The sequence below is a fragment of the Fonsecaea erecta genome (genome assembly GCF_001651985.1).
Source record: "Fonsecaea erecta strain CBS 125763 chromosome Unknown Scaff4, whole genome shotgun sequence".
Classification (NCBI taxonomy): domain Eukaryota; kingdom Fungi; phylum Ascomycota; class Eurotiomycetes; order Chaetothyriales; family Herpotrichiellaceae; genus Fonsecaea; species Fonsecaea erecta.
This window is the reverse complement of record NW_017387247.1, coordinates 1,351,520-1,376,802: the sequence shown is the minus strand read 5'-3', so window position 1 is coordinate 1,376,802 and position 25,283 is coordinate 1,351,520. Positions and strand designations below refer to the sequence as shown.

General features: G+C 51.5%; 7 protein-coding genes across 7 annotated transcripts; 4 read left to right on the top strand and 3 right to left on the bottom strand.

Moving 5' to 3' along the window:
* Window positions 1-337: 337 nt before the first annotated feature.
* On the bottom strand, window positions 338-1,498 carry AYL99_05259 (hypothetical protein; the record flags this gene model as incomplete). Its single annotated transcript, XM_018836771.1, has 1 exon — window positions 338-1,498. One exon carries the CDS (start codon window positions 1,496-1,498, stop codon window positions 338-340), a length of 1,161 nt encoding a protein of 386 aa, XP_018693624.1.
* Window positions 1,499-3,235: 1,737 nt separating this feature from the next.
* On the top strand, window positions 3,236-3,691 carry AYL99_05258 (hypothetical protein; the record flags this gene model as incomplete). Its single annotated transcript, XM_018836770.1, has 1 exon — window positions 3,236-3,691. The coding sequence occupies one exon, from the start codon at window positions 3,236-3,238 to the stop codon at window positions 3,689-3,691; it is 456 nt and encodes a 151-aa protein (XP_018693623.1).
* Window positions 3,692-4,376: 685 nt separating this feature from the next.
* Window positions 4,377-6,091, top strand: AYL99_05257 (glucose-6-phosphate isomerase; the record flags this gene model as incomplete). The annotated part of the gene is made up of 2 exons (XM_018836769.1): window positions 4,377-4,876; window positions 4,933-6,091. The coding sequence occupies 2 exons, from the start codon at window positions 4,377-4,379 to the stop codon at window positions 6,089-6,091; spliced, it is 1,659 nt and encodes a 552-aa protein (XP_018693622.1).
* Window positions 6,092-7,051: 960 nt separating this feature from the next.
* On the top strand, window positions 7,052-8,532 carry AYL99_05256 (hypothetical protein; the record flags this gene model as incomplete). Its single annotated transcript, XM_018836768.1, has 3 exons — window positions 7,052-7,268; window positions 7,340-7,554; window positions 7,624-8,532. The coding sequence occupies 3 exons, from the start codon at window positions 7,052-7,054 to the stop codon at window positions 8,530-8,532; spliced, it is 1,341 nt and encodes a 446-aa protein (XP_018693621.1).
* Window positions 8,533-9,185: 653 nt separating this feature from the next.
* AYL99_05255 (hypothetical protein) lies at window positions 9,186-13,831 on the bottom strand (the record flags this gene model as incomplete). The annotated part of the gene is made up of 3 exons (XM_018836767.1): window positions 9,186-12,792; window positions 12,855-12,875; window positions 12,924-13,831. The coding sequence occupies 3 exons, from the start codon at window positions 13,829-13,831 to the stop codon at window positions 9,186-9,188; spliced, it is 4,536 nt and encodes a 1,511-aa protein (XP_018693620.1).
* Window positions 13,832-14,595: 764 nt separating this feature from the next.
* On the top strand, window positions 14,596-17,729 carry AYL99_05254 (hypothetical protein; the record flags this gene model as incomplete). Its single annotated transcript, XM_018836766.1, has 2 exons — window positions 14,596-14,700; window positions 14,769-17,729. 2 exons carry the CDS (start codon window positions 14,596-14,598, stop codon window positions 17,727-17,729), a joined length of 3,066 nt encoding a protein of 1,021 aa, XP_018693619.1.
* Window positions 17,730-18,642: 913 nt separating this feature from the next.
* AYL99_05253 (hypothetical protein) lies at window positions 18,643-22,601 on the bottom strand (the record flags this gene model as incomplete). The annotated part of the gene is made up of 2 exons (XM_018836765.1): window positions 18,643-20,256; window positions 21,513-22,601. The coding sequence occupies 2 exons, from the start codon at window positions 22,599-22,601 to the stop codon at window positions 18,643-18,645; spliced, it is 2,703 nt and encodes a 900-aa protein (XP_018693618.1).
* Window positions 22,602-25,283: the final 2,682 nt, after the last annotated feature.

Here is a 25,283-nt window from a genome sequence, read left to right as displayed (position 1 = left end):
TATGTTCGGATAGGATATGGGCAAGCCTTTATCGCCATTTCTGTCCCTGTTTGTGTTTCTATCCACATCCCCGCGGTCAAATATATCCGTAAGATTTAATGAAGATGCAATTCTCCTTCGTGCGCAACTTATATATAACTTCCACCTGCTCCCTAGCCGTGTTGTGGTATATAAAGCACATGTTTGTTTGGTGGTTGAGTTGATCGAGAAAGTGAAAGAGGAAAGAAGCGCGTCATTGCCAACTTCCACATTATTTAACATTACGCGAGGTACGCTTGGACTCGATAAAGGGACATCTCAAAACACGCCACGAACTGAAGCAAGCCCTATGTCGATGTCATATCCATCTCGCGCACGCATTTTCCAAGGCGTAATCACGATACCTGGCCAGCAAGTCCGTCGTTTCGACTGTTCCCTGTGTCCCAAATGTGAAGTGCGCTGCCAGAGCGTCCATGTTGACAGCGACTTGCCGCTGGAGTCTTTTAGGCAAGTTAATCGTGAGCCACTGCTCGTCAACATCGTTCATCGGCAAATTGTCCAGAACGTCATCTGCCCAGACGGTAATCAGGTTGATGCTGAGTCGTTGATCTACCGGGAACCAGACTCTATTGCTGCTTCCGCCATCAGCACCTTTGCCCATCCGATAGGCATCGAGACGGCCATCAGCGAGGTTTTCAAGAAACGAATAGTGTTCTTGAGCGGCGATTGCCCAAGACTTGAGGCCTGTGCCCCAGGTCTTATACTCAATGTCTGTAACGGGGGTGCGGTGGATGTCTGCATCGTTCGGGAGCCGCAGCCAGCGGTGTCCGGTGTAGGGCGGACCTTGGAACGGCCCAAAGAAATAGTCCTCTGGACCTGTCCAGTTGGGATACGACCAGTATGTCCACGGCTTGCGCGATGGTTGGTGCAGGTTGAATATACTTGGTTCATAGTCGGCCAGTTCAGGCATATAAGGATGCAGAGCACCCATATGGTAATGAACCCAGCCCATGAGGGGGGAATTGACAACATTGGCGCTCACGAGCAGGTAGTCGGGATGTGCAAGCTTCATGCTTACAATTCGAGGTATCGTGTCGTCAGCGAACCACACCACGTCGTCGTCGATCTTGACATACAAATTTCCCGGCTCCAGTTGAGACCAGGCATGTCCATAGCCAACAAATCCGATGCCTTCAACGTCGACCTTCTTGTGCCGCTGTGACGAGGATAGTATCTCGTCAAGGTAGGCTAGATCTTGGCGGTTATCGGTGTTCTTCACCCAGTGGATCTCGTCGAGCCAGCCACCATTGTCGACCAAGTTGCGTTCGAGGAAGCATCGTAATATCTCAACTCGATTCCTCCGACCAAAGAACACCAGACCAATGATCTTGAGCCCGTCAGGCTTGTCGTATCCTGTCACATCAAGGCCGTCGGATAAAGCGGTGACGGGCCTTTGAACGGGGAAAATAAGCTTGCCATGCGTACTCTGTCGCTGCAGGCGGTAATGTGCGGCTGTCATAATCAGGATGGCGAAACACAGAACTAGGGCTAATATATGACGCCTCTGTGTGTTGCCCATCCCGGAGTGATATGAGAATGTCATTAACCCTCAATAAAGAGCGGTTCTTCTCGGATGCTTGCAGCAGGCACGTGAGGTCGCACTGAAGGAAGCTGTATCAACATTCTCACCACTGACACCAACACGATCGCTGAGCTCCACGCTTGCGGTTATGAATCATTCACCACCACCTCGTCCAACTACTTGGATTTATGTGCCGCTCGTGTTCTCCAAATCCATTTCAGACAAGTGGCGGAAGCCTCCATCTTGTCCAAAGCCAGAAATACGCTATTAACGTTCAAGAGGGAAGGACCCTTGGGAGACAGATGGAAGGATCAGTCGTCATCGTCGCTTGCAGCACGCAGCAGAAGAGGGGCGCATACGGCGACGATAAAGGCTGAGGTCGTTGCTTATCGGGCGCCCATGGCCTCCAACTACAGACATAGCTGTAGATCGGCATCATTGGCGTTGGCAGATTGGGAGAAGATGTGCAACGGGCGTTTGGGGCCAGAGACTCCGGGATGGGAAAGTAGGAGCAAACATGCAAGATTGTGATGCGTTGACGTCATTTGCCCAGTCCTTCTAGTCCGCTTCCGGAACACTAAATTACTTGGCATATTTGTACTGTTGGGACCAGCCCGCCTCAACCTCAACCTCTATCTCTACCACTGCCATATTCTTTCTTAATTTCCTGTTATCCGTTCGTAACTCGTCTGCAAGCAAACACAGACCCGTCCTTGGCCCTATCAGCGACGTACAATGCCTTCTTGGCCGGAGCCCGAGCTTTTTGCCCAGCCATTGATCATTCTTTGTCCTGATCTTGCGCCGTGCCCCATTCATTTCTGCATCAGCCTCAGCTTTCAGACGATTGATCGATTGCATATGGAAATCCATGTCTACACTTGACCTTGACATGGCACAGTATCAGGAGATCTCCTGAATGGTCAACTCATCCGATATGTTCTCGGACCTCCTTGCAAAATGGTCTGCACGTCGGAGATTGACAAGGCACATTGGTTTGATTCTCCAGTCTATTCTTTGTTTGTACTACCATGCGATCTGGAACCGGCTTCTATGGTTCACCTTGTAATGATGCTTTATTCGGTTGCCATTTCTGGAACAAAGACGTTCCTTTCCCATTTCTGCAAGCTCCTTAAGATGTCCAGTCCCTCCACAATATTTCTGTTTTCTCTCCACATACTGAGCGGGAGCTTGAAACATTCGTCTTTACGTCTGTTCTTGACAGTTTTCGCTACTTGAGACACTTTCCTACCATTCCCTGATTCCAAGTGACTTGGCGGTGCGAAGAGACGGAACATGCGCTCACATATTCCTTTCATTCTCGGTGCCTTCTTGGCTACTGCTGTTCAAGGCTCTGCCAACCACGCTGGAGATTATGCAGTTCTTCCTCGTCATATCACCTGCATGCCCTCAAATGCTGGCGGATGCACTAGTTGTGGAGCCAATTACGTTCAATGCGGTCCTGACACTTGCTATAACCCATCTGCGGGTGAAGTCTGTTGTTCAAACCAATGTGGGTCAACAACCCATGACATGAGATATGACAGATGCTAATGGAAGATAGATCCTTGTCCCGTAAGCGCCAACTGCTCTTCTACTGGCACAGGGTGCGATACGAAGCATGGTTCCCACCGTGATGCCGATTGCGATGACGACGATAAAAATTACGGAACAAGCATGAATATTGTGTCAACTTCATCGACCACGACTACGATTGCTGAAACCCTCGCAAGTTCCTCTGTGTCTACCACCACCGACTCGACGACCAGCTTCACCACCACCATCACGTCGACAACCACAAGTACCGTCACTGTGAGCATGACGTCTTCTTCGGCCGATGCTTGTGCTCTCAATGCTGCAACCACAGGTCTTCCCATGACCACATCGACGGCGCCATTTGGCAACTCTACCACGGTCGCTTTGAACACTACCACCTCGACCTTGTCCGTGACAAATGTGTCCACAACGAACCCTGCTTCTGTCTCTGTTCCGATCAATGCGACAGTGCCTACGAAGAGCATTGTCCCTCCTATCAATGGGTTCACCGGTGATGCCACGGATCTGAAAGGTCAATCTTCAATATCTCTATTCGCTCTTGGTTCCTTGGTATTTATGGCTGCGCTGTTGACTTAGACAAGTAGAACTCTATTTGGTGGGTGGGATGGCGTCAGGGTCCTTGTAGGAGATAGAACAAGATAGAGATAGAGGAATTGGGTTTCCGGTTAGCATGTGTGTGTCTTGTCGTCGTACCACTTGTTTTGTTTTGTGGGTGCTTCCTGCATTCGGTATCGCAGGCCGGTTGCTTAATCATCGGTCAGATGCTGACAAGGCCATTGGTGGTGGGCACATTGGGCTGCTCTGCTCGATATTACGGAGCAGCAGATGGCAGCACGGCGGGGCAGCAACTGCTCAGCTCATCCTCATCCAGCCACTGGAGCACACTTGCATCATAGTTGGTCCTCGAAACATTTTGCACGCAGCTGCCCCTCCATCAAAACATTCTCCAAGTTACAAAATTCAATTTAACATTCATTCCCTTTTCCACCATCCTACGTCTCCATCACTGCACGATACAGCTAGGTCATTGATTTTTCTTTGACCGCTTTCCGCCCCAAGCTCAAGTGTCCTTCATATCGAGTAAGTCTTCTCGAAGGAAGCACCTTTCCCCCTCTCATCGTAGCTCCCGTTCCGCTCCGCTGTTTCATTTTTGCGACCACTGCATTCTGCCACTCCCCCTCAAGCATACCTCTATCTGACCTACCCTCACAGCATCCTTCTGCCAAATAACCGCGAGTCGCCTTCCTCATAGACCGCCAAAATGCCTGGCTTTGCACAGGCCAACGACCTCTCCGCATGGCAAGCTCTGGTTGACCACCACAATGCGGTGGGCCGCAATATTATCCTGAAGGAATATTTTGAAAAGGATCCTCAACGCTTTGAGAAGTTCAAGCGAGTCTTCAAGAACTCTGCAGACAACTCTGAGATTCTCTTCGACTTCTCCAAGAACTTCTTGACCGAAGAGACTCTTGACCTCCTCGTGAACCTTGCAAAGGAGGCTAAGGTCGAAGAACTGCGCGACCAGATGTTCGCTGGGGAGCAGATCAACTTCACCGAGAAGCGAGCTGTCTACCACGTCGCTCTCCGGAATGTCACCAACCAGCCCATGGCGGTGGACGGAAAGAGCGTTGTCGAAGAGACCAATTCCGTCTTGGACCATATGAAGGAGTTCTCTGAGCAAATCCGCAGCGGTTCATGGACTGGGTACACCGGCAAGAAGCTCACTACCATCATCAATATCGGTATTGGTGGTTCCGATCTGTAAGTCTGACCTCCTCTTGTCTTAGCTCTGGGCGTTGAAACTGACAGTCTCCTAGTGGCCCTGTTATGGTCTCAGAGGCCTTGAAACCGTACGGAGACAGGAACATGAAGCTCCACTTCGTTTCCAACATCGACGGAACCCACATCGCCGAAGCTCTCAGGGACTCTGATCCCGAGACCACCCTCTTCCTGATCGCCTCCAAGACCTTCACGACTGCCGAGACCACCACCAATGCCAACACAGCCAAGAAATGGTTCCTGCAACATGCAAAGGAGTCGGACATCGCAAAACATTTCGTGGCCTTGTCCACCAATGCTGAAGAGGTCAGCAAATTCGGCATTGACACCAAGAACATGTTCGGCTTTGAAAGCTGGGTTGGTGGCAGATACTCCGTGTGGTCTGCTATTGGTTTGTCGGTCTGCATCTACATTGGCTACGACAACTTCCACCAATTCCTCGCGGGCGCCCATGCCATGGACCAGCATTTCAGGACCGCACCCCTGCACGAAAACATTCCTGTCATTGCAGGTCTCTTGAGCGTGTGGTACTCAGACTTCTTCGGCTCTCAGACTCATCTGGTCGCGCCTTTTGACCAGTACATGCATCGCTTCCCGGCGTACTTGCAACAATTGACCATGGAATCAAACGGCAAGGCTGTGACCCGAACTGGCGACTATGTCAAGTACACTACTGGATCCATCTTCTTCGGTGAACCAGCCACCAATGCCCAGCACTCTTTCTTCCAGCTTTTGCACCAGGGTACCAAGCTCATCCCCACCGATTTCATCATTGCTGCCCGGTCCCACAACCCGGTGGAAGGTGGTCTCCACCAGAGAATGTTGGCATCCAACTTCCTGGCGCAAGCCGAGGCTTTGATGATTGGCAAGACGCCCGATCAAGTCAGGGCCGAAGGTGCCCCTGACGAGTTGGTGGCGCACAAGACTTTCCTCGGGAACCGGCCAACTACCAATATCCTTGCAGACATGATCACACCCGGCACCCTGGGCGCGTTGATTGCTTATTACGAGCACATGGTGTTCACTGAAGGCGCGATCTGGAACATCAATAGCTTCGACCAGTGGGGTGTTGAGTTGGGCAAGGTATTGGCCAAGACGATCCAAAAGGAACTTGAGACGCCAGGCGCTGGATCTGGCCACGACTCGTCGACGGCTGGCTTGCTTGCTGCTTTCAAGGCTAAGAACGATCTGAAATGAGCCTCGGAACGGAGCATCACGAGTGGGACGCTGTTGACGGATTAGCGGAAGAAAGCCCGAAGTTATAACACTTTCCTGGTTCTGTGTTGGGACATTATCGAGGTGACAGAGTAATGGCCGTCCTTTGCTGACAGCAGTCGACACTGACGACCAAGGACACGAATTTCGCGGTATCATTACGAGGCTGTATGACACGATATGAGAAAAGCATTTAAAGTACAGTTCACGACAAGAGCCACCATTCCAATAGGAGACGTGTCTGCATCTTCTTGGTAGACAAGTTTAACAGCTCCCTATCAGCCCCTTTCAGCCTCCTGTGCTTCTTAACTTGCCCTCAAGAACAGAAGCAGCCGAGAAGGTCTGCTAATCTCAACAACAAGGTCTTTGTCTCGGGCCCTAGCACGGAAGTAGGTGTAATACTGACCATGTTGTGTCACTTTTCTTCCAAACCGCCGTTGGAAGTGTGTTGAGCGGACCCCAGTACACGCTTGACAATGCTCGCACATTGGACAATGGACCATGTCATAGCAGCATCCCGCAACTGATTCGTGTGGCCACATATGATGAGGAAGTCCTTGTCAGTCAAAATGATGCCTTGACCAGTCTCCAATGTGTGTAGCAATAGACCAGGCCCCTGATTCGTTTTATCATTGACTCGAGCAGAATAGCCGCCGAGGCACTCGAACACGTCTAACCTGCCACTTCACACTTCGTACCTTACACTCGTCTATGTTTGAGCGTTCGGCTGGGACTTTCACACTCACTTTTTGTACTGGGTGACATGTCGCACCTTGTCTCATCCCAAGCCGCAATCTTTTGTCCTTAACTTCGCCAGCATGTACTGTACCGCGGCACACAGAACCCAGCTTTGATACACAGGTACGCATCTTTGTGCTTCAGCTTACCGTAACACAGCCTTATCATCGACGGCAGCAGCTGGTAAAGTCAGTTACCGCCCCCATGGCTCATCCAACACCTCCTCCATTGTCCTCGCATGGAGTTACCGAACCCAACACTACTCAAATCACTTGGTCCTGCATCCCAATCTCGTTAGCCTACTGGGAGAAGCTCCAGCTCCTGTGCCACAGTGAGAAGGAGTTGAAAAGAGAGGGCTATGTCATCAAACCTCTCGATGCGGCTCAGATCAGATCCAAGGCCAGATGTATGCGGTGTGGAAGTAAGTTTGATGGCGCAAGCGAGTAGCTTGGTGCTTGGGAAGCCTGAACTTTGGCTGACCTCGAGAAACAGAACGAACAAAAGGTCGAGCGAATTTATACTCAAAACCAGTCTCGGTCTCTGCTGCCGACGCCGTCAACGAGCATGAGAGGCCACAACATCTGACCGGCGACGTCAACACTGAAGACGCAATTGATGAGGAATCGTTGAGCCTATCCCATGGGGTACCCAACAAGAAGCAGGCTTCTGGCAAATGCTCATACCATACAAGTTTCGTCCAAAACAAGGTAATGTACCAAGACATATGGGCTCGAACCATCCTCCCCGTGCGTGTTTTTAATCAGCACACATAACAGGTTTTCACATGCTGCGGCCAACATATGTCGACGGCGGGCTGCACCGTGGCCCCTGAGCACACCATGCCTCGACCGGATGATCCAGTGCTGCAAGAATACTGGCAATACCATCCCACGCCGCCCATTATTCCTCCATCATCTGGTACCCCAGATCCCGGCAGGAACTCTGTCCCTTCCACTCGCGGATCTCGAAAACGGGGCTCCAGCTGGGATGGTCGACAACAACAGAGACAGCCTCCGTCGACAGGGCGCCAAAACAACAACCACCGCCAACACCATGAAGTATACCACAACCCGCACCGGTTTCACGCCATCGCCCTCGACTGCGAAATGGGCGTCGCCGCCAACGGGGACATGGAGCTTATCCGGCTGACGGTGGTGGACTTCTTCAGCGGGGCGGTGCTACTGGACAGCCTGGTGGCGCCGTCGGTGGCCATGGCGCACTACAACACGCGGTTCTCGGGGGTGACGGCGCGCGACATGCGCGAGGCCATGAAGGCACGCACGGCCATCTTCGGCCGCGACCGCGCCCGCGAGCTGCTCTTCCGCCTGGTCGGGCCCGACACCGTCGTCGTCGTGCACGGCGGCAGCGGCGACTTCTCGGCCCTGCGCTGGATTCACCCCCGCATCGTCGACACCTACATCCTCGACGCCTACACGGGCGTCAAGGTCAACGGCGGCCGGAGTCTGCAGAACCTGTGCAAGGTCAGGTTGGGGATTGCCGTGCAGGTCAGCGGTCCTCAAACCCGTGGTGGTGTTGTCGCGGCAGGGGCAGGAAGAGTGCAGAGTCAGGCCCACCAAACCCATACCCACCCCAAGGGCAAGGGCACGGGCCACGATAGCTACGAGGACGCCATGGCCGCGAGAGAGTTGCTCGCATACTGGGCCAGTCACATTCCGGATGATTGAGCCGAGTGAGGTGCCTATCCGTCCGTCTGCCCGTCTCGCAAGCCCATTCCCTGGTCCGTCCGTTGCAGCCACGGGGATCTGGTGGAATGGAACGGAACGGAATGGATGAACTCCATAAGAAACCAACATACTCGGCACAACGACGAGGCGACGATAATCAAATTGATGGGCGGATTCGAGCTTGAAGTGGAGGGAATGACCGGGGGAGGCAGCATACGACATCCTGAATCCACTAATGTTCCTCACCAGCGGGAGACATGGTTTGGGATTCTCGAGCAAGTGGTATCCGGTCGGGAAATGGGCTTCCAAGAATGACCCACACAGTCTAGGAGTATGTTTCCACTGAGGCTTGATACGGTCGAATATTGATTCTCCAATGGACTCTAGCACCAAGAGGTGCTCTAGGTCTAGCATCTATTAGGCTCATATCCTTATCCTTGTTCTGAGGGTCGTGTCATTAACCGACCGTGACAACGCCTCAACGTATCTGATCTGTGCCTTCCCGCCGTGTGATATCTCTCGCCCCTGATGACGGCGGAGTCGTACCGTTTTCCAGTGTCCTGAGTTTGTTCCCATTGAAAATTGGCTGTTCTGTAAGCCGTAACATTTAAATCACCACCCACAAGGTTCTTTCCTTTTCCCAAGAAACGCATCTATATCGACCTTGTCTTGTCCTCTGAAGTCAAGAATTGTGCAGGCACTGTTTGTCGCTCTCTGGGCTTAGATTCCAGAGATAGTTCTTTGCCTTGAGCGTTCGCATTTTCGAATCGATGCCCGCCCTCGGCGTCCGCATCTTTCGCCACTGCATCGTCCTCTCCTTCTTTTCGACCATGTTTCTCCTTCGCAGCCTCGCTCTGCAACAGACTGGCCCGTCGTTGTGCCTCCTCTTCGTGCTTCTCACTCACATTTACCGCCAAGAAGCTCTTCGGCAGTTGCACTGTATTGAACTTCGCTTTCAGGGTGGAAATGACTTCTTTCCAATCTTGATGGTTCGTCAATGATCGCCGCGGCGCGCTTCCAATCGCGTGCTTAGAATCCAGGGAAACGTCCAATGGATCGATCGTGTGGCAACCAGGGGAGATGGTGATGCGTATCGAGTACGTCGATTCCGCGGTCTCGGCGTCCTTGGCTTCATAGAGTTCAAAACAGATCTGAGAGAGATAGTCAAGTTCCGGAATTGTGGAGCGTTTGATTTTGGTGTGGATGCCGCCTTCCATGATGCAATTGAGTAGAGTGTATATGTGTGATTCCTTGGTGAAGTAGATGAATGACTTCGCATCGCCCGACGCCTGCAATTCTTCTAGATCATCCACAATCTCACGAAGCAAGGGCAATGATGTCAAGAGGCCGATCTCGAGTTTTTCTTCGTCACTGATACCGTATTCCTGCGGGCCGATATAATCAAACAAGATCTTGCTGTATCGGTACAGCTCTCTTAAGCGGCCGAGCTTTTGATCTTGCTTCGGTCGACCATCGCCAGATCCGCTGAATAACTTGAAATAGGAAGCACCTTGTTCCCACGACATCAGAGGAGCGGCAGGCAAGGGCTGTCTGAGGACCGACTGTCTTCTCAATCCAATCTTCTGGGCGAGACTATGCCGAGCCTCAGACGTCCCACCAGTAAATGAGACAGCGCTCTCGTGACGTGTACCATTGGGGGGCGGTGAAATCTCGTCTGGTCTTTCAGTCTCAGAAGACACATTGGACGATAGGCCCTCTTCTTTCGCCAATTCATCTAAGAGTGCTTGACTGGGGGTGAACACCCACTCGAGAAATTGCTTGTTATGCAGGGCGTCGTATTTCATCGTGTCATACAACTCAGAGATCTTGCTAGGGTCTGCCTTTTCGGTGTCGCAAAATTCCGAGAAGAGCTTCTCCCATCTTTCTCGGAAGAGCTCTGCGTCCTCGCCGGTGCACCATCGTGACTGAATGGAGGCGACGCTGATTGTTTCTTTATTTTGCCCATTCCCGTCTCTGCCCTCTCCGGCACCATTGAGGGCGCTGAGGGAAGCCACGGCGCCGGTCGAGAGCTTTTTGAAGTTGTGCCGCATAACCCGTCGATGAAACTTGAGCAGGTCAACCACATTTTGCATGACCACATATGGTTCTGCAACATCTTTCGGCCAAGCAAATGAGTCTGGGACGGTTCCCTCGCGAAGGAGATGCTTAAGCTTCTTCTTGACCTTATCCATCACATCTTTGGCCGCATTGGAATCGTCCAGGAGATCTTTCCTGACCCGAATGAAATCTTCAGGCAGATCTTGGCGGTCCAGGAATGCTGCCGTCCATATTTGTGCACTTGTCTTGACACGCTTTTCGGAACTCGTGAAGATCCGGACATCGTCGAGCACTTCCTTGTTGAGTAATTTGAAATCGTCCCTCATATTGGTACCGAGATCCTGTGCCTGGTATCTAGCCGAATGCGTAGGCTCTCCTCCCCATTTCATGACCAATTGTAGCTTGTCCAGAACGAGATCATTTTCCGCCGCCGAGAAACGGGAGAAGGTGGCACCAGATATGGAGTCACTCCTTGTTTGTACTCGGCGTATTTCCTTGGTGCTAGACACAGATCCATGTCTCTCATCATTGCTCACTGCTTCAAGCAGTTGCTGCTCGGATTCTATGTTCGAGAGCGCGTCTGTACTGGTCAAAGCATCCGCAGATGGGGGCATCTCTTCCGGCTTCCTCTTGCGAAACATTGGCTTGATTTGCACCTTGGTACCTGGCTGATGTATTTTCTTCGACAATGCATTCTGCAAGTTGCGTAATTTGTCTGGATCTTCGAGTTTGTCTCTCAGCGCAACCTTGATAGCCGCCTGCACACTTGCCAAGGCAGCTTCGCCTTTCAGTAGCACCTCTTCGTGATGGCCCTTGAGCAGGTCGGCAAACACTTGTGAGTGAGCAGTGAACTTTAGCTTTTGCTTTGGAGTCCGGTCAGCATGTCTGATGACCGAGACAACGCCCTTGAGCTTCCATGAATGCTTTGAACTTGGCATAGGAGCTGCAGGGCCTTCATGCTTGGCAGGCGCTGCAGGACCCGTCGCCACATCCGCAGCCTCGGGGACTAATATTGGTGTTGAAAGAATGCTGTCCTTCTCAGCCGCGGTCGGAACCATCAAGGCGTGAGTGGTCTTCTCCGTGCTTGGCGGCGAACTCATCGGAGTGGTCAGAGAAGAAATCTTGGGAGAGCCAGAAAGGCTGCCGTGATGGTGTCTGGACGAATGCGGCAGATGCTGAGACAATTTCGACATACTGGGGGACTTGAGGATGGTCTTGAGTGCCGATCGAGCTGAATGGCTTGTGCCTTGGCGGCTCTGAGAACCGTCACCCCCGTTGTCAACCTGCGTCTCTTCCACCAGAGCATTTTCCCGTTTCCACTTTTCGGCGAGGAAGATGTTTCTCAGTATCTTTGCGCAGTCGTTGTAATAGTCCTCGTTGTCTTTGACAAAACTCCACCCATTGACGTCGATGATATAGCTCGCCGTACCGGTCCGTAGGAGATCGAAGCCGCAGATTCGTTGCCCAAAGGCGCGCGATACCTTTGCAGCCATCTCCTTTTCCGCCTCGCTCAGCTTCGTGACATATCTCAGCTCCTTGCCGTGTGTATTGCGTCGGACCAAACCGTCCACGACTGGCGATTTTCTCGTCTCAGCGTGGCAATAATGCGGACCAACAGTATAGGCTTTGACATCCTCTGCATTCTCTGTCTTCAAGAACTGCTCGTAGATATAACTGCTGTTCGGTTCTGTTATGCACCTCGGAACGACCAGGTCAGGATCATACTCTGACGATTTATTGCCGATCTTGCGGAAAAGTCGACGAGCGCCACCGCCTTGGCTTTTGGGGAAATAGATGATGACATTGTGGTCTTCCCCATTGACAGGCTTCTCGACAAAAGGTTTCTTGAAAGGTTTCCCGTCAACCACCAAAGTGTCTCCATCGTCCATCAGCTCAACGGATTTTGTAGTTGGAGTGCCACCTCCAGTACCATCCTCCGGCCCATCGAGAACCACACCCGACATGGATTTCACGTGCTGGGCAAGCTCTGGTGACTCTAACCTCGGGCCACCATCTCGGTTGACTTCTATCCTCTTGGGGGTAGGGATCTGCATTTGGTCGAGGATTTTGAGACATAAACGTCGGTCCCAGAGAACCTTTTGCATGGCCAAGTCGTTGACCACGAACGGTTTTCGTAACTTGACATATGCGATTGCCTTGTCGAGAGGAAAGCCGTCTGAGAAAAAAGAAATAAGATAGTCGCTTGGATGGGTTAGAAGAATGGTATTTAGATGCGAGTGATCACAAATCGGATTTCCACTTACCATATGGGCCGTTCTCGACATCTATCCAAGTTAGCTACTTGCGGAAAGGAGCAAAGAAGGGAGGAAGACTTGCCTTCATCGAGAATTGCTTTGTCGCCGAAAACAATGACTTCAAATTCCCCTTCTCCCTGAAGGCGGGTCAAGATTTGGCGACTAGGTCGACTTCTGGCCTTGATATCAAGAGCACAAACGCCGATTCTGCCTACAGGTGTTTTATCCGAATTAATGCTCTCATTCCTGGAAGATCCAGCGGTACTCAAGCGTCGACCAGAAGATGAACGAGGGTGAGATATCCGAGGCGGACGAACAGGGAACGCGGTCTCTGCGCCATCGGACTTCCCAGCGATTCCTGATGGTTGGCCAGCAGTAGCAGACGGCAAAGACATGTCGCTTTTCGGAGCATTTGTCGTTGGAGATGAAACTTGAGACGATATATTTGACACTAGATCCGAGAGATTAGGAACGCTTGGATTGAAGGCAGGAGGCGAAAGCACTGGCAGACCTGGAGCAATGGATGTAGACGTGGTTGTCACCACCGTGGGATCATGTGCTATTGTTGAGTTCTGGGTTGTAGGAGAGCTGCTGTATGGTATCCTATCCTCTTCAATGCTTTTCACGGACGACGGTGGGCTCCTGGCGCACTCCTCGGACTTCCTCAGAGAGCGAATTGAAGAAAGAGAGGTCGATAGACGTCTATCGGCGCTAGGTTTGGTGTTCGGCGGCGGCATGCTTATACTAGAGCGGCCAGCGTTGGTCCTGGTAGTTTCAACATGGGTACCTCTGCGGACATCAGGATTCTTGTGAGCGGCCAACAAAGAATGGGTTGAAAGGGTCCGGCCAGTTAGTTTTTGAGAAGGACGAGTGGTGGAAGTCGTAGAGGAACTGGTCGATTGGACAGCAGTGAGAGCGGCGTTGTCGTCAGCGTCGTTTTCAGAGGTGCTGGTAGGGGTACGGCGGAGGGGAGAGTAAATCTCCATGATGATCGATGATGTAGGAGGAGAAAAAAATAGCCGAGAAGTTCTTACTGAAGATGGAATGGGAAAGATGCCCCGACTTATCCGAGCTGAAGCTGTGGGGAAGAAAGATTTGAGACTTTGAGGCGAGCTACGATCTGTTGAGCAAAGACCGAGTCGTTCTCTAAGAATGGAGTTTCAAACATTGACGATGTGAAGAAAAGATGACGGGGTGAAATTGGGGCCACCAAGGGATTTCTAGATCAGTGCGTGTCTGGGAGAAATGGACAAAGAGAACAAGTCGATCTCGACGCTCCCTGGGAAGATGAGATCTCGTAAACTGTGGCATCATGCTACAAGACTGGCAAGTGCCAGCGTCCATATCGACGATATGGTTGGATGGATTGCCACAGAGAGCCAATATTTTGTGTGCGAGAGGATGAGTAAGTGGGGGTTTGCTGAGTTGCGGTGGGCTTCAGTGGTGCCAGAGCCTGAAATAAGCAGGGTTTAGCCAGATAGGCGCACCTAAATGGGGTTATTAGCGGCACTGCGCTGCCCGGAAAGGGGAGGAAGCCTAACCACGGGGCACATGGCAGCTAAGGCCCACGTCAGTGGCACTTTCTGCCGGGCGGTGAGCCTCTCGTGCAAAAAAAATTATTGAGAATTGGCCATCAACATTATGACCTAGAGACGGAGTATTGTATGGTCTTCATGTCATAGTCCACACGACAAGCGACATACACCTGCAGGCGAGGCAGGTCAAAAGAGGTCTCGTTCTCGTTATATCCATGGACGAAACAATTGAGCTGCCCCTCGCCAAAAGGCAGCGCAAGGAAGTGGTCACCACCAAAGAAAAGCCTCTTACTAGTTCCAGACTGTTTGCGCCCTTTAGAGTATGTCAGATTCCTGGCCTTCTACCTGACTACCACGGTTTGTTACATCTTGCTCACTCTTCTTACAGACTTTGGGACTGGTATCACCGACCGCTGTTCCTTTCACTTCCGTTCCGCTGGGCAAGACAACCTTCCAGATCACCACCTCCATCGGCGAGACCTTGCACACTTATGACCTACGGCGAGGCCTCAATCTCGTGTTCTTAACTCGCCCCCAGTGTCCTGGCACAATAACGGCCACCTATGCCTACCGTGATCGAGTGTTTGTAGCTTGGGGTGGATTCCAGGCCAACGACCCTCGAGGAGTCTGGATTTTCAAGAGAGGGCAGTTGATCGGAGAATTGGCTATCGACGAAACCTACGCACAAGAGATTCGGCAGCTACTCGTCTTTGGGTCATGGATCGTGGGTTGCGGAACAGAAAGCATCGAAGTCTGGAAGGCTGATTCGTGCGAACACTATACTTCTATCCTTTCTTCTTCATACTCAAGCGATAAACGATCAAGGGGGTCATTTACAGGCCAGGCCTGTACTCTGCCAACCCTGTTGAACAAGGTATTTGTCGGCACGACACATGGCTCGGTGGAGGTTTACAATGTCAGTACGGGAAGACTGGTCCACGCAACTCTCGCCCCCTCCGCACGCTCCGGCGCTGTTACGGCCCTAGCTCCTGCTCCCGCCGTCTGCTTGTTGGCAATTGCATATGCCGACGGCTCCCTCAATATCACGGATGTCGAAGCGGACGAACAAGTGCTGGAACTGCGCCAGGGAAACAATAAGAAACCGATTACTTCAATTACATTTCGGACAGACGGAATGGGCGCGGGCGATGATGGCCGGAAGGAGGGTATGATGGCAACATCTAGCATTGAAAGTGGCGACATCACACTGTGGGATCTCAATCGTGGTGGAAAGGTTGTTGGAGTGGTGCGAGGCGCTCATGAAACTTCTTCTCTGGGGCAGGGTACCGGTGTGAACAAAGTCGAATTCCTCGCGGGACAATCAGTCTTGGTCTCTTCCGGTTTGGACAACGCCCTCAAATCATGGGTCTTTGACCAGAATCCTTTTTCACCCATCCCACGACTCCTCCACTCTAGGAGTGGTCATGCCGCGTCCATCACTAGACTCATGTTTCTACCTGCGGCTTCAGATGGATCAGACGCCGCTGGGAAGTGGCTCATGTCCGCCGCTCAGGACAGGAGTCTATGGGGATTCAGTCTCCGCAAAGATGGCCAAAGTACGGAGCTCAGTCAAGGCGCCGTGAAGCATAAAGCTCGAAAATCAGGTCTCCTTACCGACGACGCCTCCGCTGTGGAGGACTTTAAAGCGCCCCCAATCATTGACATGGCCTGTTCACTCAATCGAGACGGTGGAATGGGCTCGGTCAGTGGGCCCATTTGGTCCAATACTAAAAGTGTCAATGCGGAAGAAATTAGTACGACTGGTTGGGAAAGTGTTATCACGGCCCATGCTGATGACAAATTTGCAAGAACATGGTCCTGGGGCAGGAAGAAAGCAGGGAGGTGGGCCCTGGAAACGGGAGACCACAAGCCGGTAACCAGCGTTGCCATCACTGCTTGCGGGACATTTGCGATTGTTGGGTCCGCAGGAGGCAGCCTCGACATGTTCAACCTGCAGTCTGGCGCCCATCGTCAACGGTACCCGCCTCGACTCACACCTACACAGTTGAAACAGTTGAAATTACAAAACGCCGACCAAACCCAGATCTTCACTGCTCCTCGTGGACATCGGGATGCGATTACGGGTATTGTGGTCGATAACCTGAACCAGACAATGGTTACTACTAGCTTGGATGGTTCAATTATCTTTTGGGATTTTTCGTCTGGCAGAGTCCTCGAACGAAAGACTCTCGATTCAGCTGTGCCAACTGCAATTCGATACAATCCGGTTTCCGGCCTCCTGGCTCTGTCCTGTGACGACCTATGTATACGCATCGTTGACATCGAAACACACAAAGTTGTGCGAGAGCTATGGGGCTGCATTGGTCAAATATACGACTTCTGCTTCTCACACGACGGGCGGTGGATTACGGCTTGTTCCATGGATTCGGTTATTCGTGTCTTCGATCTTGCTACCGGTCACTTAATCGACGCATTCAAGACGGATGCAACCTGTACCAATGTGGCATTCTCTACCACAGGAGAGTTTCTGGCCACTACGCATGCTGGAAGCCCGGGGATCTTCGTCTGGACAAACAAGAGCCTCTTCAGTCATGTAGCCACGAGGCAAATTGACGAGATCCAGGGAGTCATTGACTTGAGGCAGACAAAGGCGGCGTTCAACGCAGCAACTCAACTTGCCATTGGAGATGTAGACACAGAGGAGACTGCTGTCGTCGACGGGTTTGACGAGTCTTCGGCACTGGAGCAACTGGATAAGCAGCTGCTGACTCTGTCGGTCCAACCTCAATCCCGTTGGCAAACCCTGCTCAACCTGGACAGCATCCGCGCGAGAAACAAACCTATCCAGCCACCAGAGAAGCCCAAAGCCGCACCCTTTTTCCTGGGATCGGCAAGTTTCACCAACGGCAGCAAGGTAGATAACGAGACGTCTCTCGTCCCGGCCAAAGCCACTGAAGACTCCGAACGCTCACGCATCTCCCAACTGGCGTCCACAAACCAGGCTCTCTCCCAGCAGTCTCTACAGCTGTCTTGCCTTCTCGAAACCTTCTCGTTGTCACCATCTCCTGACCCGTCTCCCCTGACAGCCCATCTCTCGTCCCTGCCTCCTTCGGCCGCTGACTTGGAAATCCGCTCCCTGACCCTCGCCGAAATGCCTCTCTTCGTCGAGTTCCTCACCCACCAGCTCCGCCAGCGAAAGTCCTTCGAACTGGTGAACACGTGGATGAGCGTCTTCTTGAGGATTCACGGCGACTTCGTCAGTGAGGTCGACGACCTACGGGCGAAAGTGGTCGAGTGGAGAAACGCGATGGTCGAGGAGGAGACGAGGCTGAGTGAGTTGGTCGGGTATACGAGGGGTGTTGTCGAGTTTTTGAGGAGTACGAGGTGAACAAGTGAAAGGACGTGTGTCCTTTTTTCGAGACGGAAATAAACACTAAGTACATGAATGACAATGTACAAAAACACTGGAAAATATCAGTCGCCAAACGGCTCGGCTCTTTCCTTTCAATTCCATTTCAAGTGTCCCTTTGAAATGTCCATTTTTCTTGTAGTCCATTGATATACAGTATGCCCACTTGGTCCCTCCAGTAGCCAACCCTGTTCACTATCCTCGTACGTCCGTTCATATAATTGGAGTCCATTTGGCTGGTTTGCCCTTCGTCGACAATGCTCGTGGCGGCGGTGAATGTAGGCAAGTCTCTGCAGCCCAGTGAGCTAGGTCTTCCCATTTCTCGATTGAACCAGCAGCCAGAACCATCGGAGGCCAAGTAAAGACAGCTGCTGGGCCTCATCCCGCCCAAATCAACTCCTTATTCTTCATCTGTCCCTGTTGCTGATTCCCAGTCCTTAAAAGGTGTTATGGAAGGACGACAATTCGCCAAAGAGAAGTCACTCGTATTCCGTTCTGGCTAATTGCCCAGCTGTTCCATTTGTCACGCCACGAGACCGATCGAGGGGACCTCAACTGTGGACTCCCACCAGGGTCTACCTATTCTGCCGCGCGCCGTTTGCGTTTTTGGTTGTGAAGTATTATTACAATCGGGAGATGGGATGAGGTTACAACGGCTGCTTGATTTGCTTGAACCACTTCGACGAATTTGGCTCATAAGTTGCTGACCCTTGTAGAATATGTCTCGGAACTCGGATCTGTCACTGTGCTTGTGGCCCCTGATGGAAGTCGTTTGAACCTGTACAACGCGAATGCATGTGTCAGAATTTCAAATGCCCATGCGGTGAGGTTACGAGAATGACGACCACCTCTGTATGCTCGTGAAGAATACAAAAGCAAAAAAAAACCGGACTTACCAAACTGGATCACAATACAAGAAGGTTGTCTGCAAGCGTTTGATTTGCGCTTTGAGCCACTCCAATTGACCTTCTCTGAGTATAATCGGGGCGGCGTCATCCTCGGGCTCTGCAAAGCGGTATAAATCGAGCAGATAAGGAAAGATCATCCATGCGCCGGACGACGAAGCCCTCATCCGGAAGTCACTGCCTTCCAGGTCCGGAATGCTTCTCAACTCGCCAGTGATTGCGTCTCGAATAATTTTGAAAGGGAACGCCACCCCAGAACAATAGATTGGATTTGTTGGAACCACCGTGTCCCCGAGATGGGCGGGAATAGTCTCTAGCACAGCGTCAACAAGGGTTTGGATGGTCGAATTTGCTTTCGCAAGGATTGCGCGGTATCTTGAGTCCGCAAGCAGGCTGGGTTCATCAGCCAGAGATTGCCGGATCATTTGCAGCGTATAAATGCGGCGGGTGGCATACAAATTGAACACGTCTGCGTAAGTCAGGTCCTTCCAGACAGCGCATTTGCTTCCGTAGAAGCCTGCATTGATGATTGAGGAGGCCACATCCTCACGAAACACGAATTGTGGCAACCAGTCGGGGTTAGGAATGGTTCGCTTCCAAGCCATGAGGAGGTCATCAATCCGGATCACATCCGCAATTATCTCTTCAAAAGCTTTGCGGCGTTGTCCCGAGCCTTGTACTGAGCCATCCTGACGTCTCAGACTCCAGAGGCGGTTTTGTGTATCGGCAATCTGGATCCCTAACACGTCAAGCTGTGAACCAAAGCGACCTGACATTGAAGGGTGAGTGAAAAGTTGAACTGATTCCGCGGGTATCCTGGTTCTGAGAGATAATGCATGGTTGATAAGGGCGTGTCTGGTCGCACTGGTGAGGCCCTGACCTACTTCGGTCAAATAATTGACATGACCTCTGTGCTTGAGTAGAGCGACGGCTCCGTTTTTGTGTTTACCATAGGTCAAAGGCCCGGGTACGTAGTGCAGAACCAGTGCATCGTAGAGGTCAAAGACCAATATCGTCATGAGAAGCTCATCCTTGTTACTCTGTGCCGGATCGCCAATCGCCTTTCTCGTCGCTTCCAGGGCTTTGGTGAAAAGCTGTCGTGCTGGCCGTGCGTCGCAACCTCTGAAATTCCACATCATAGCAACATTGACGGTCACTGCTGCCGTTGCAAGTCTCAATGGTGAATTCTCTGAAGACTTTAGGTACATTGGTTGCCATAGGAGTGCAAAAGAATTGTGAAGCTGGGAGTCATAAATCGTTCCTGTATAGTAGCGGAAGAAGAAATTGATGGAGGCATTCTGAGGGTCCGGCTTGATCGACTCGGCTATGGTGAGACGAGTATCATCGCATCTGGAATCGCTGGAGACTGAAGGACTCACCCGCTCGAGGCGCTGGGAGTTGTCTCCGTCTTCAAGGTCCTCTTCACCTGCTGCTGAATATATGACCCATTGAAGGGGACCCTGGGCCTTCACTATCGATGATCTAGCGGTTGTGCCGGTGACGGTCGATGTAAAGTCTGGAGAAGCCTCGCTGCTGGGGGTGCCTTGACAAGTTTCCGCGTCCCTTGCAGCATTCTGCTTTTCCACCCTCCGGACGACAACCTGATTTTGACTTCTGTGTGCCCCGTCAAAGATATCAGCGTAACCCGGACAAGTCTGGCGTCGCCTGGTGCAATTATTGCACGACGGTTTGCCTTGATCACACTGCATCATAAGCATTCGAGATCGGTGAATGTGGTAATCGTGGTAGGGAACAGGGCAAACTCACCTTTACTCGGCGGGTTCGACAGGCCTTGCAGCCAGAGCTAGGGCCGTGATAAACCATCGTCAACAATATAGTGGAGTACAGTAGATCAACATTTAGCGGCGGCGAAGAGTCAAGCCAGGCCCTATCGCAAGCATGTCCTGTTATTTCTCCAATATATAAACATGGTGGTTATTAGGCAACAAAATTCTGGGGATTAGCGAGCCAACCACCGACTGCGGTATCAGCCACAACAACGTCGTTTTCAATTTCAGACGAAGAAGGACCCCAAGCCAATAGCAGATGCTGTCAGCACTGAAGGCAAGACTTGTCTTTATTAGCTTTCAAATGCTGAAAGTTGTTGCTTTAAGCGGTTGAAGGGCCTGATCTGCTTGGCATGGAACGCCGCAAAGGTGCTGGAATGTCATGCACCAGCCAGCAACAAAGCCATGGAGTTGGTTCTGATGAGCGATGCGAAATACGAAGGGTGATTGCAGCTTAGCCCTGTTTAGTGTTCTCAGCTCCACCACCACAGCCAACGTCGCAAGACGCGACTCGTTCAGGTTAATTTGATTGGTGAGAAGCACCTGCGCCACGATCTTGACGGGGCGAATATCAGTCCGAATATCAGTCCGAATGCCACGAATAAACACTGTACCCAGTGTCGCGGTGGGATCGGCGATTAGGCTGATGAATGGAAGAAGACTGCGTTGGAGAAGGTTCGAAGGGAAGCGACCTGCTGGGAGCCTTGAGAAATCGATATCAGCGTAGAGAGCACGAAATAATGGAAGGAATATTCTACGAAATACGGAGTAGGGACCGAGGAGATTCGGTATAAGTGCCGGGGTGCAATAACGATATTCCGAGATCCGGCCGCTGAGTCTGCACTAGAGGAAATATGGAATGCTATCCGCCTGCTCTAGTCCGTTCTTGCTCTAACCGGTCTGCCGCTTTTGAAGGCTATATATATACTTGGTGGTGACATAGTAAAGGAACTCCGTACCCAGGTACTTATTTTATGTCACAAGATGTCCATGAAATAATGACATGAAAGAAGTGGCAGCGCAACCATTAGAAATTTCCAATGCTCTCTTTGGTCGAAAAGTGCACTCACTCCGCCATTGGACTGAGTCGGTGTAGCGGTTCCTTGTGTTGTCGACAACGTGGCTGAAGCAGAAGAGTTGCCCGTTTCAGTGGATTCCTGGGCGATAGGCCCGATCACAGAGAGACCTTGGGACCCTGACGTGTTGAAGGCAGCAGATTGGCCTCCATTCGTTGTTACATAGAGTCTGTCTCTGTCCGATGGAGTTCTTCCCCAAGCCACAGCGGTCGGCCCGAGAAGTGAACTGGCATTGCTGTTGATGGTACCCGCAATAACTTGCTGTGTCCCATTTATGGCTACTCTGCTCACAGAATTTACCTGTTGGCAGATGTAGGCTGTTCCAGCGCCATCCAGGATGAGGTCGTCGCCTTTTGTGACCTGCGCGATGGTCTCGGGCTCCGCGGAAGCCGAACCATTAGCATAGATTGGTAAGCGGTAATACAGGTTGTTCCCCGTGTTTGTGTAATAGAGGTAGCCGTTTTGATACTTCAAGCCATTGATCCCTGCCGCTTTTGAGGGACTGGGGTCCATCGATGCGTCTTTAATTGCTGTCATAACGCTTCCGGTTGCAATATCGACCTTCCAGACCAGACCCGCGTATGAATCAGCTGCCAGGACAAATCCGGCTTGTCCATCGACATGTGTGAGACCATTGAGGACAGTGGCATTCGTGATTGAGGCGATCTTTTGGGGAGTCGGAAGGCTGGTTATTTTGCCGGTGGGGAGTTGGCGAAAGCCAGTCATATCCACTTCAAACAGCGCGAATGATTGGGGGACGGGCTGCCTTGTCTCGATCGAAAAGTTGCCAGTTGTCACATAGAATAAATCTGGTTGAAGCTCGGTTATGCCATAAGAGCCAGAGGCGCCTGGAAAACGTGTAATGAGAGTGGCATTGCCGGATGACTGGGGATCGATTTGCCATAGTGTCGCTGCCGGCGCCGAAGTCGTTACAAGAACCTTGCCATTGCCCCGCACGGCCAGATTCTCGACAAGATAGTTATCCAAGTTCGCAACATGCTGGACAGCGTACTCGTCGGATGGTGTTGATTGAGCTGCGCTGAGCAGTGCAAAGGTGTATAGCAAATACAACCGGCGAAACATCTTCATTACAAAGAAACAAGAAGTGAAGAAAGGAGAAGGGAGGGCAGAGAGTACGTGAGGAGGGATAACATCTTGGGGATTGAGGCTGTCCTTAAATCTTTTTCACGGGATTTGTTACATGGGAATCAGTATCCCTGAGCTCAGTTGAGGGTTTAGGCAATCTTGCATCCTGTCAAGCATCTTGTCTTCGTGCTGAAATACCTTTGGCCCCATTTCGTGGACAGCGCAACAACTACCTCGCCCAATCAGGAATAATGCCTTGGCACTTCGTACACTAAACTATATCTGGTGAGGCGCAAACATCGTCTTTCCACCTCAAGTCCCAAGCTCCCGCCCAGTGAAATTGGCAAGGCCGCCCATCCACCGCCTCGATGATGGCTTCGTCTGGGCCAAAAAGGGGACAAGTTCCATGATACGATGTTCCTCGTAAGACCACTGGAAAGAAGCCTTCTTTCGAACCTGTGAGTGAGGCTGGGACTGAGAGGGGCAAACAATTTGGGTTGTGTCAGGGTTACGCCCCCCTTGATATTCTGTACTTCCTCTGTTGCTCGTTCACTAAACCCTCACGGTCAATCCTGACACCACCTTCACTGAGATCTTACCACTCTCCACGGGATGGTTGGTTCGCGAAGCTATCACACCAAGACTCGCAATGGGTGCAAGAACTGCAAAAGGAGGCGTGTCAGGGTATGCTAAGAACCGGCCCTCTGTCCACAATCTGTGCAATGATCAATTGTGGGCCTGAGATACCCTTGCCTTCTTCCATCCCATTTGTGCAGGAGTGATGCTGATTGACTTATGCCCGATGATAGTGCAACTTACAGGCGCCACGATGCGGACATTGTGAGAGGCGCGGCGAAGATTGCGACTACCAGGAGTACCTGAACAACCCGTTCACCGCGTCAGACGCGCAAGAGCCTCCTGGAAGTCAATCAGATACTGTAACACACTGGCCAAACCCCCTTCCCCCCATAAGTCAAAGTGTGGGACCCATTCAATTATTGTCAAATTTTGTGACAACGACCTCACCTACTTTGGCCTGGTTCAATGATACGCGGTGGACTTGGGAGACCGCGGTCCCCTTACATGCGGAGAACAATCCCTTCCTACGCCACGCACTCCTGGCAACATCCGCTCTGCATATGTGTTTCCTGCAGCCCTCAAATGCCGCTGAGTATCACCTTGCGGCATATCAAAACTGTCGAGAGGCCACCCTTCTATTTCGATCCACAGTAACTAAAATCACCAAAGAGAACTGCATCGCAGTCCTAGCCTTCTCCTTATTGATATCGGTATTTCAGCTTGGTATCATGAGTGGCCCGCCTGCCGATAAAACTCCAGAAGAGGCCGTTGTTCAGCTTGTTCATGCGCTCTCGGCCTTACGTGGCGCATGGTCTTTGGTTGGGCAGCTTCATTCGCACCTGGCTCAAAGCCCAGTCAGTAACCTTTTTTCGCAGCGTCGAGAATTTGAATTTAGGCCGCTAGACGATAGCCACCGGCAAGCACTGGAACGCCTTGAGTCTTTGAACAGTCTCTCGGAGGGTCCTCACGAGCCTCGAAGTTTACGTGCCGAAGCTATCCGCTTCCTTCGTATCTGGTTCTCTATCACATCTGGGTGTCCCACTACATGGCTACATCTAGTGTACTGGCCATCCTCGATTCCGGAAGGATACATCTCGCTCTTGAAGCAGCATGACCCTATCTCCCTGGTGATCTTTTGCCATTGGTCAGCCGGAATCAGCCGCCGATCCCAAAAATGGTTTCTGACGGGATGGTCGCAGCAGACTCTCAATCTCATCGTGCGATCGCTGCCGCCAGAATGGCATGCTGCGCTGGAATGGGCGCCAAAAGGAAAGTAATGTCTATGACAATTGGAATGGCAGCTGTCGAGTGGCTATCAAATGATGGACAGGTTCTGCACCTGTAAACTCTGGGTGGTCTCCTGCTGACCTTCAATCAATGGACGGAAAAGCATTTTTGAAATGTCCGTATGAAGAAAATATCCTCTTTCGGATAGGAACGGCGTGTGAATTTCCTGATTTAGAAATATAGGGCATCCAGTTCGCACGCAGATGGTCAAGGACTATCCATTTGGGCCCCTAGCGACACGAACGCACTATACGAGGGCGCGCACCAAAAGTATTGTATACGCTAATTTTTAGTGTTTTGACTAGTCGCCGCGCTATTCTATCATAAGACTAGACTTCCGTTTCCCAGCCAATATACTACTAGGAATAGAAATATTCCAGTACGTCTGAATGCAACTTGCTTAGTAATCCATGTCTGCGTTATTAGTAACATATCTGCGTTGGCAACAATATCTGCGTTGGCAACAACGGTAGTCCCTCAAGATGGTAGCGATATGAAGGAAGGTCTATCTCTTTGCTAACTACGGTCAATCCTGTACGCTTTTCCATGCCATTAACTAATGAACACGCAGAAAAGGCCCGCGAACGTGAAAAATCGAGGCCGCGGATACCTCACAACCCCAAAGCGCAAAGACCTCTATCTCAGGAGCAAGCCTCTGGCCACACTAGCGTCCGATATTCACACGCTCAACGCGTTCAAACGCTCTCCTTATTATCGATTGGTATCACGCCACAGCAAATTAAGGCGTGGATTCAAGTGCCAGCTCACCAGACCAGGAGGATTTTACACAAGGCACAATAGCGTAGTTATCGT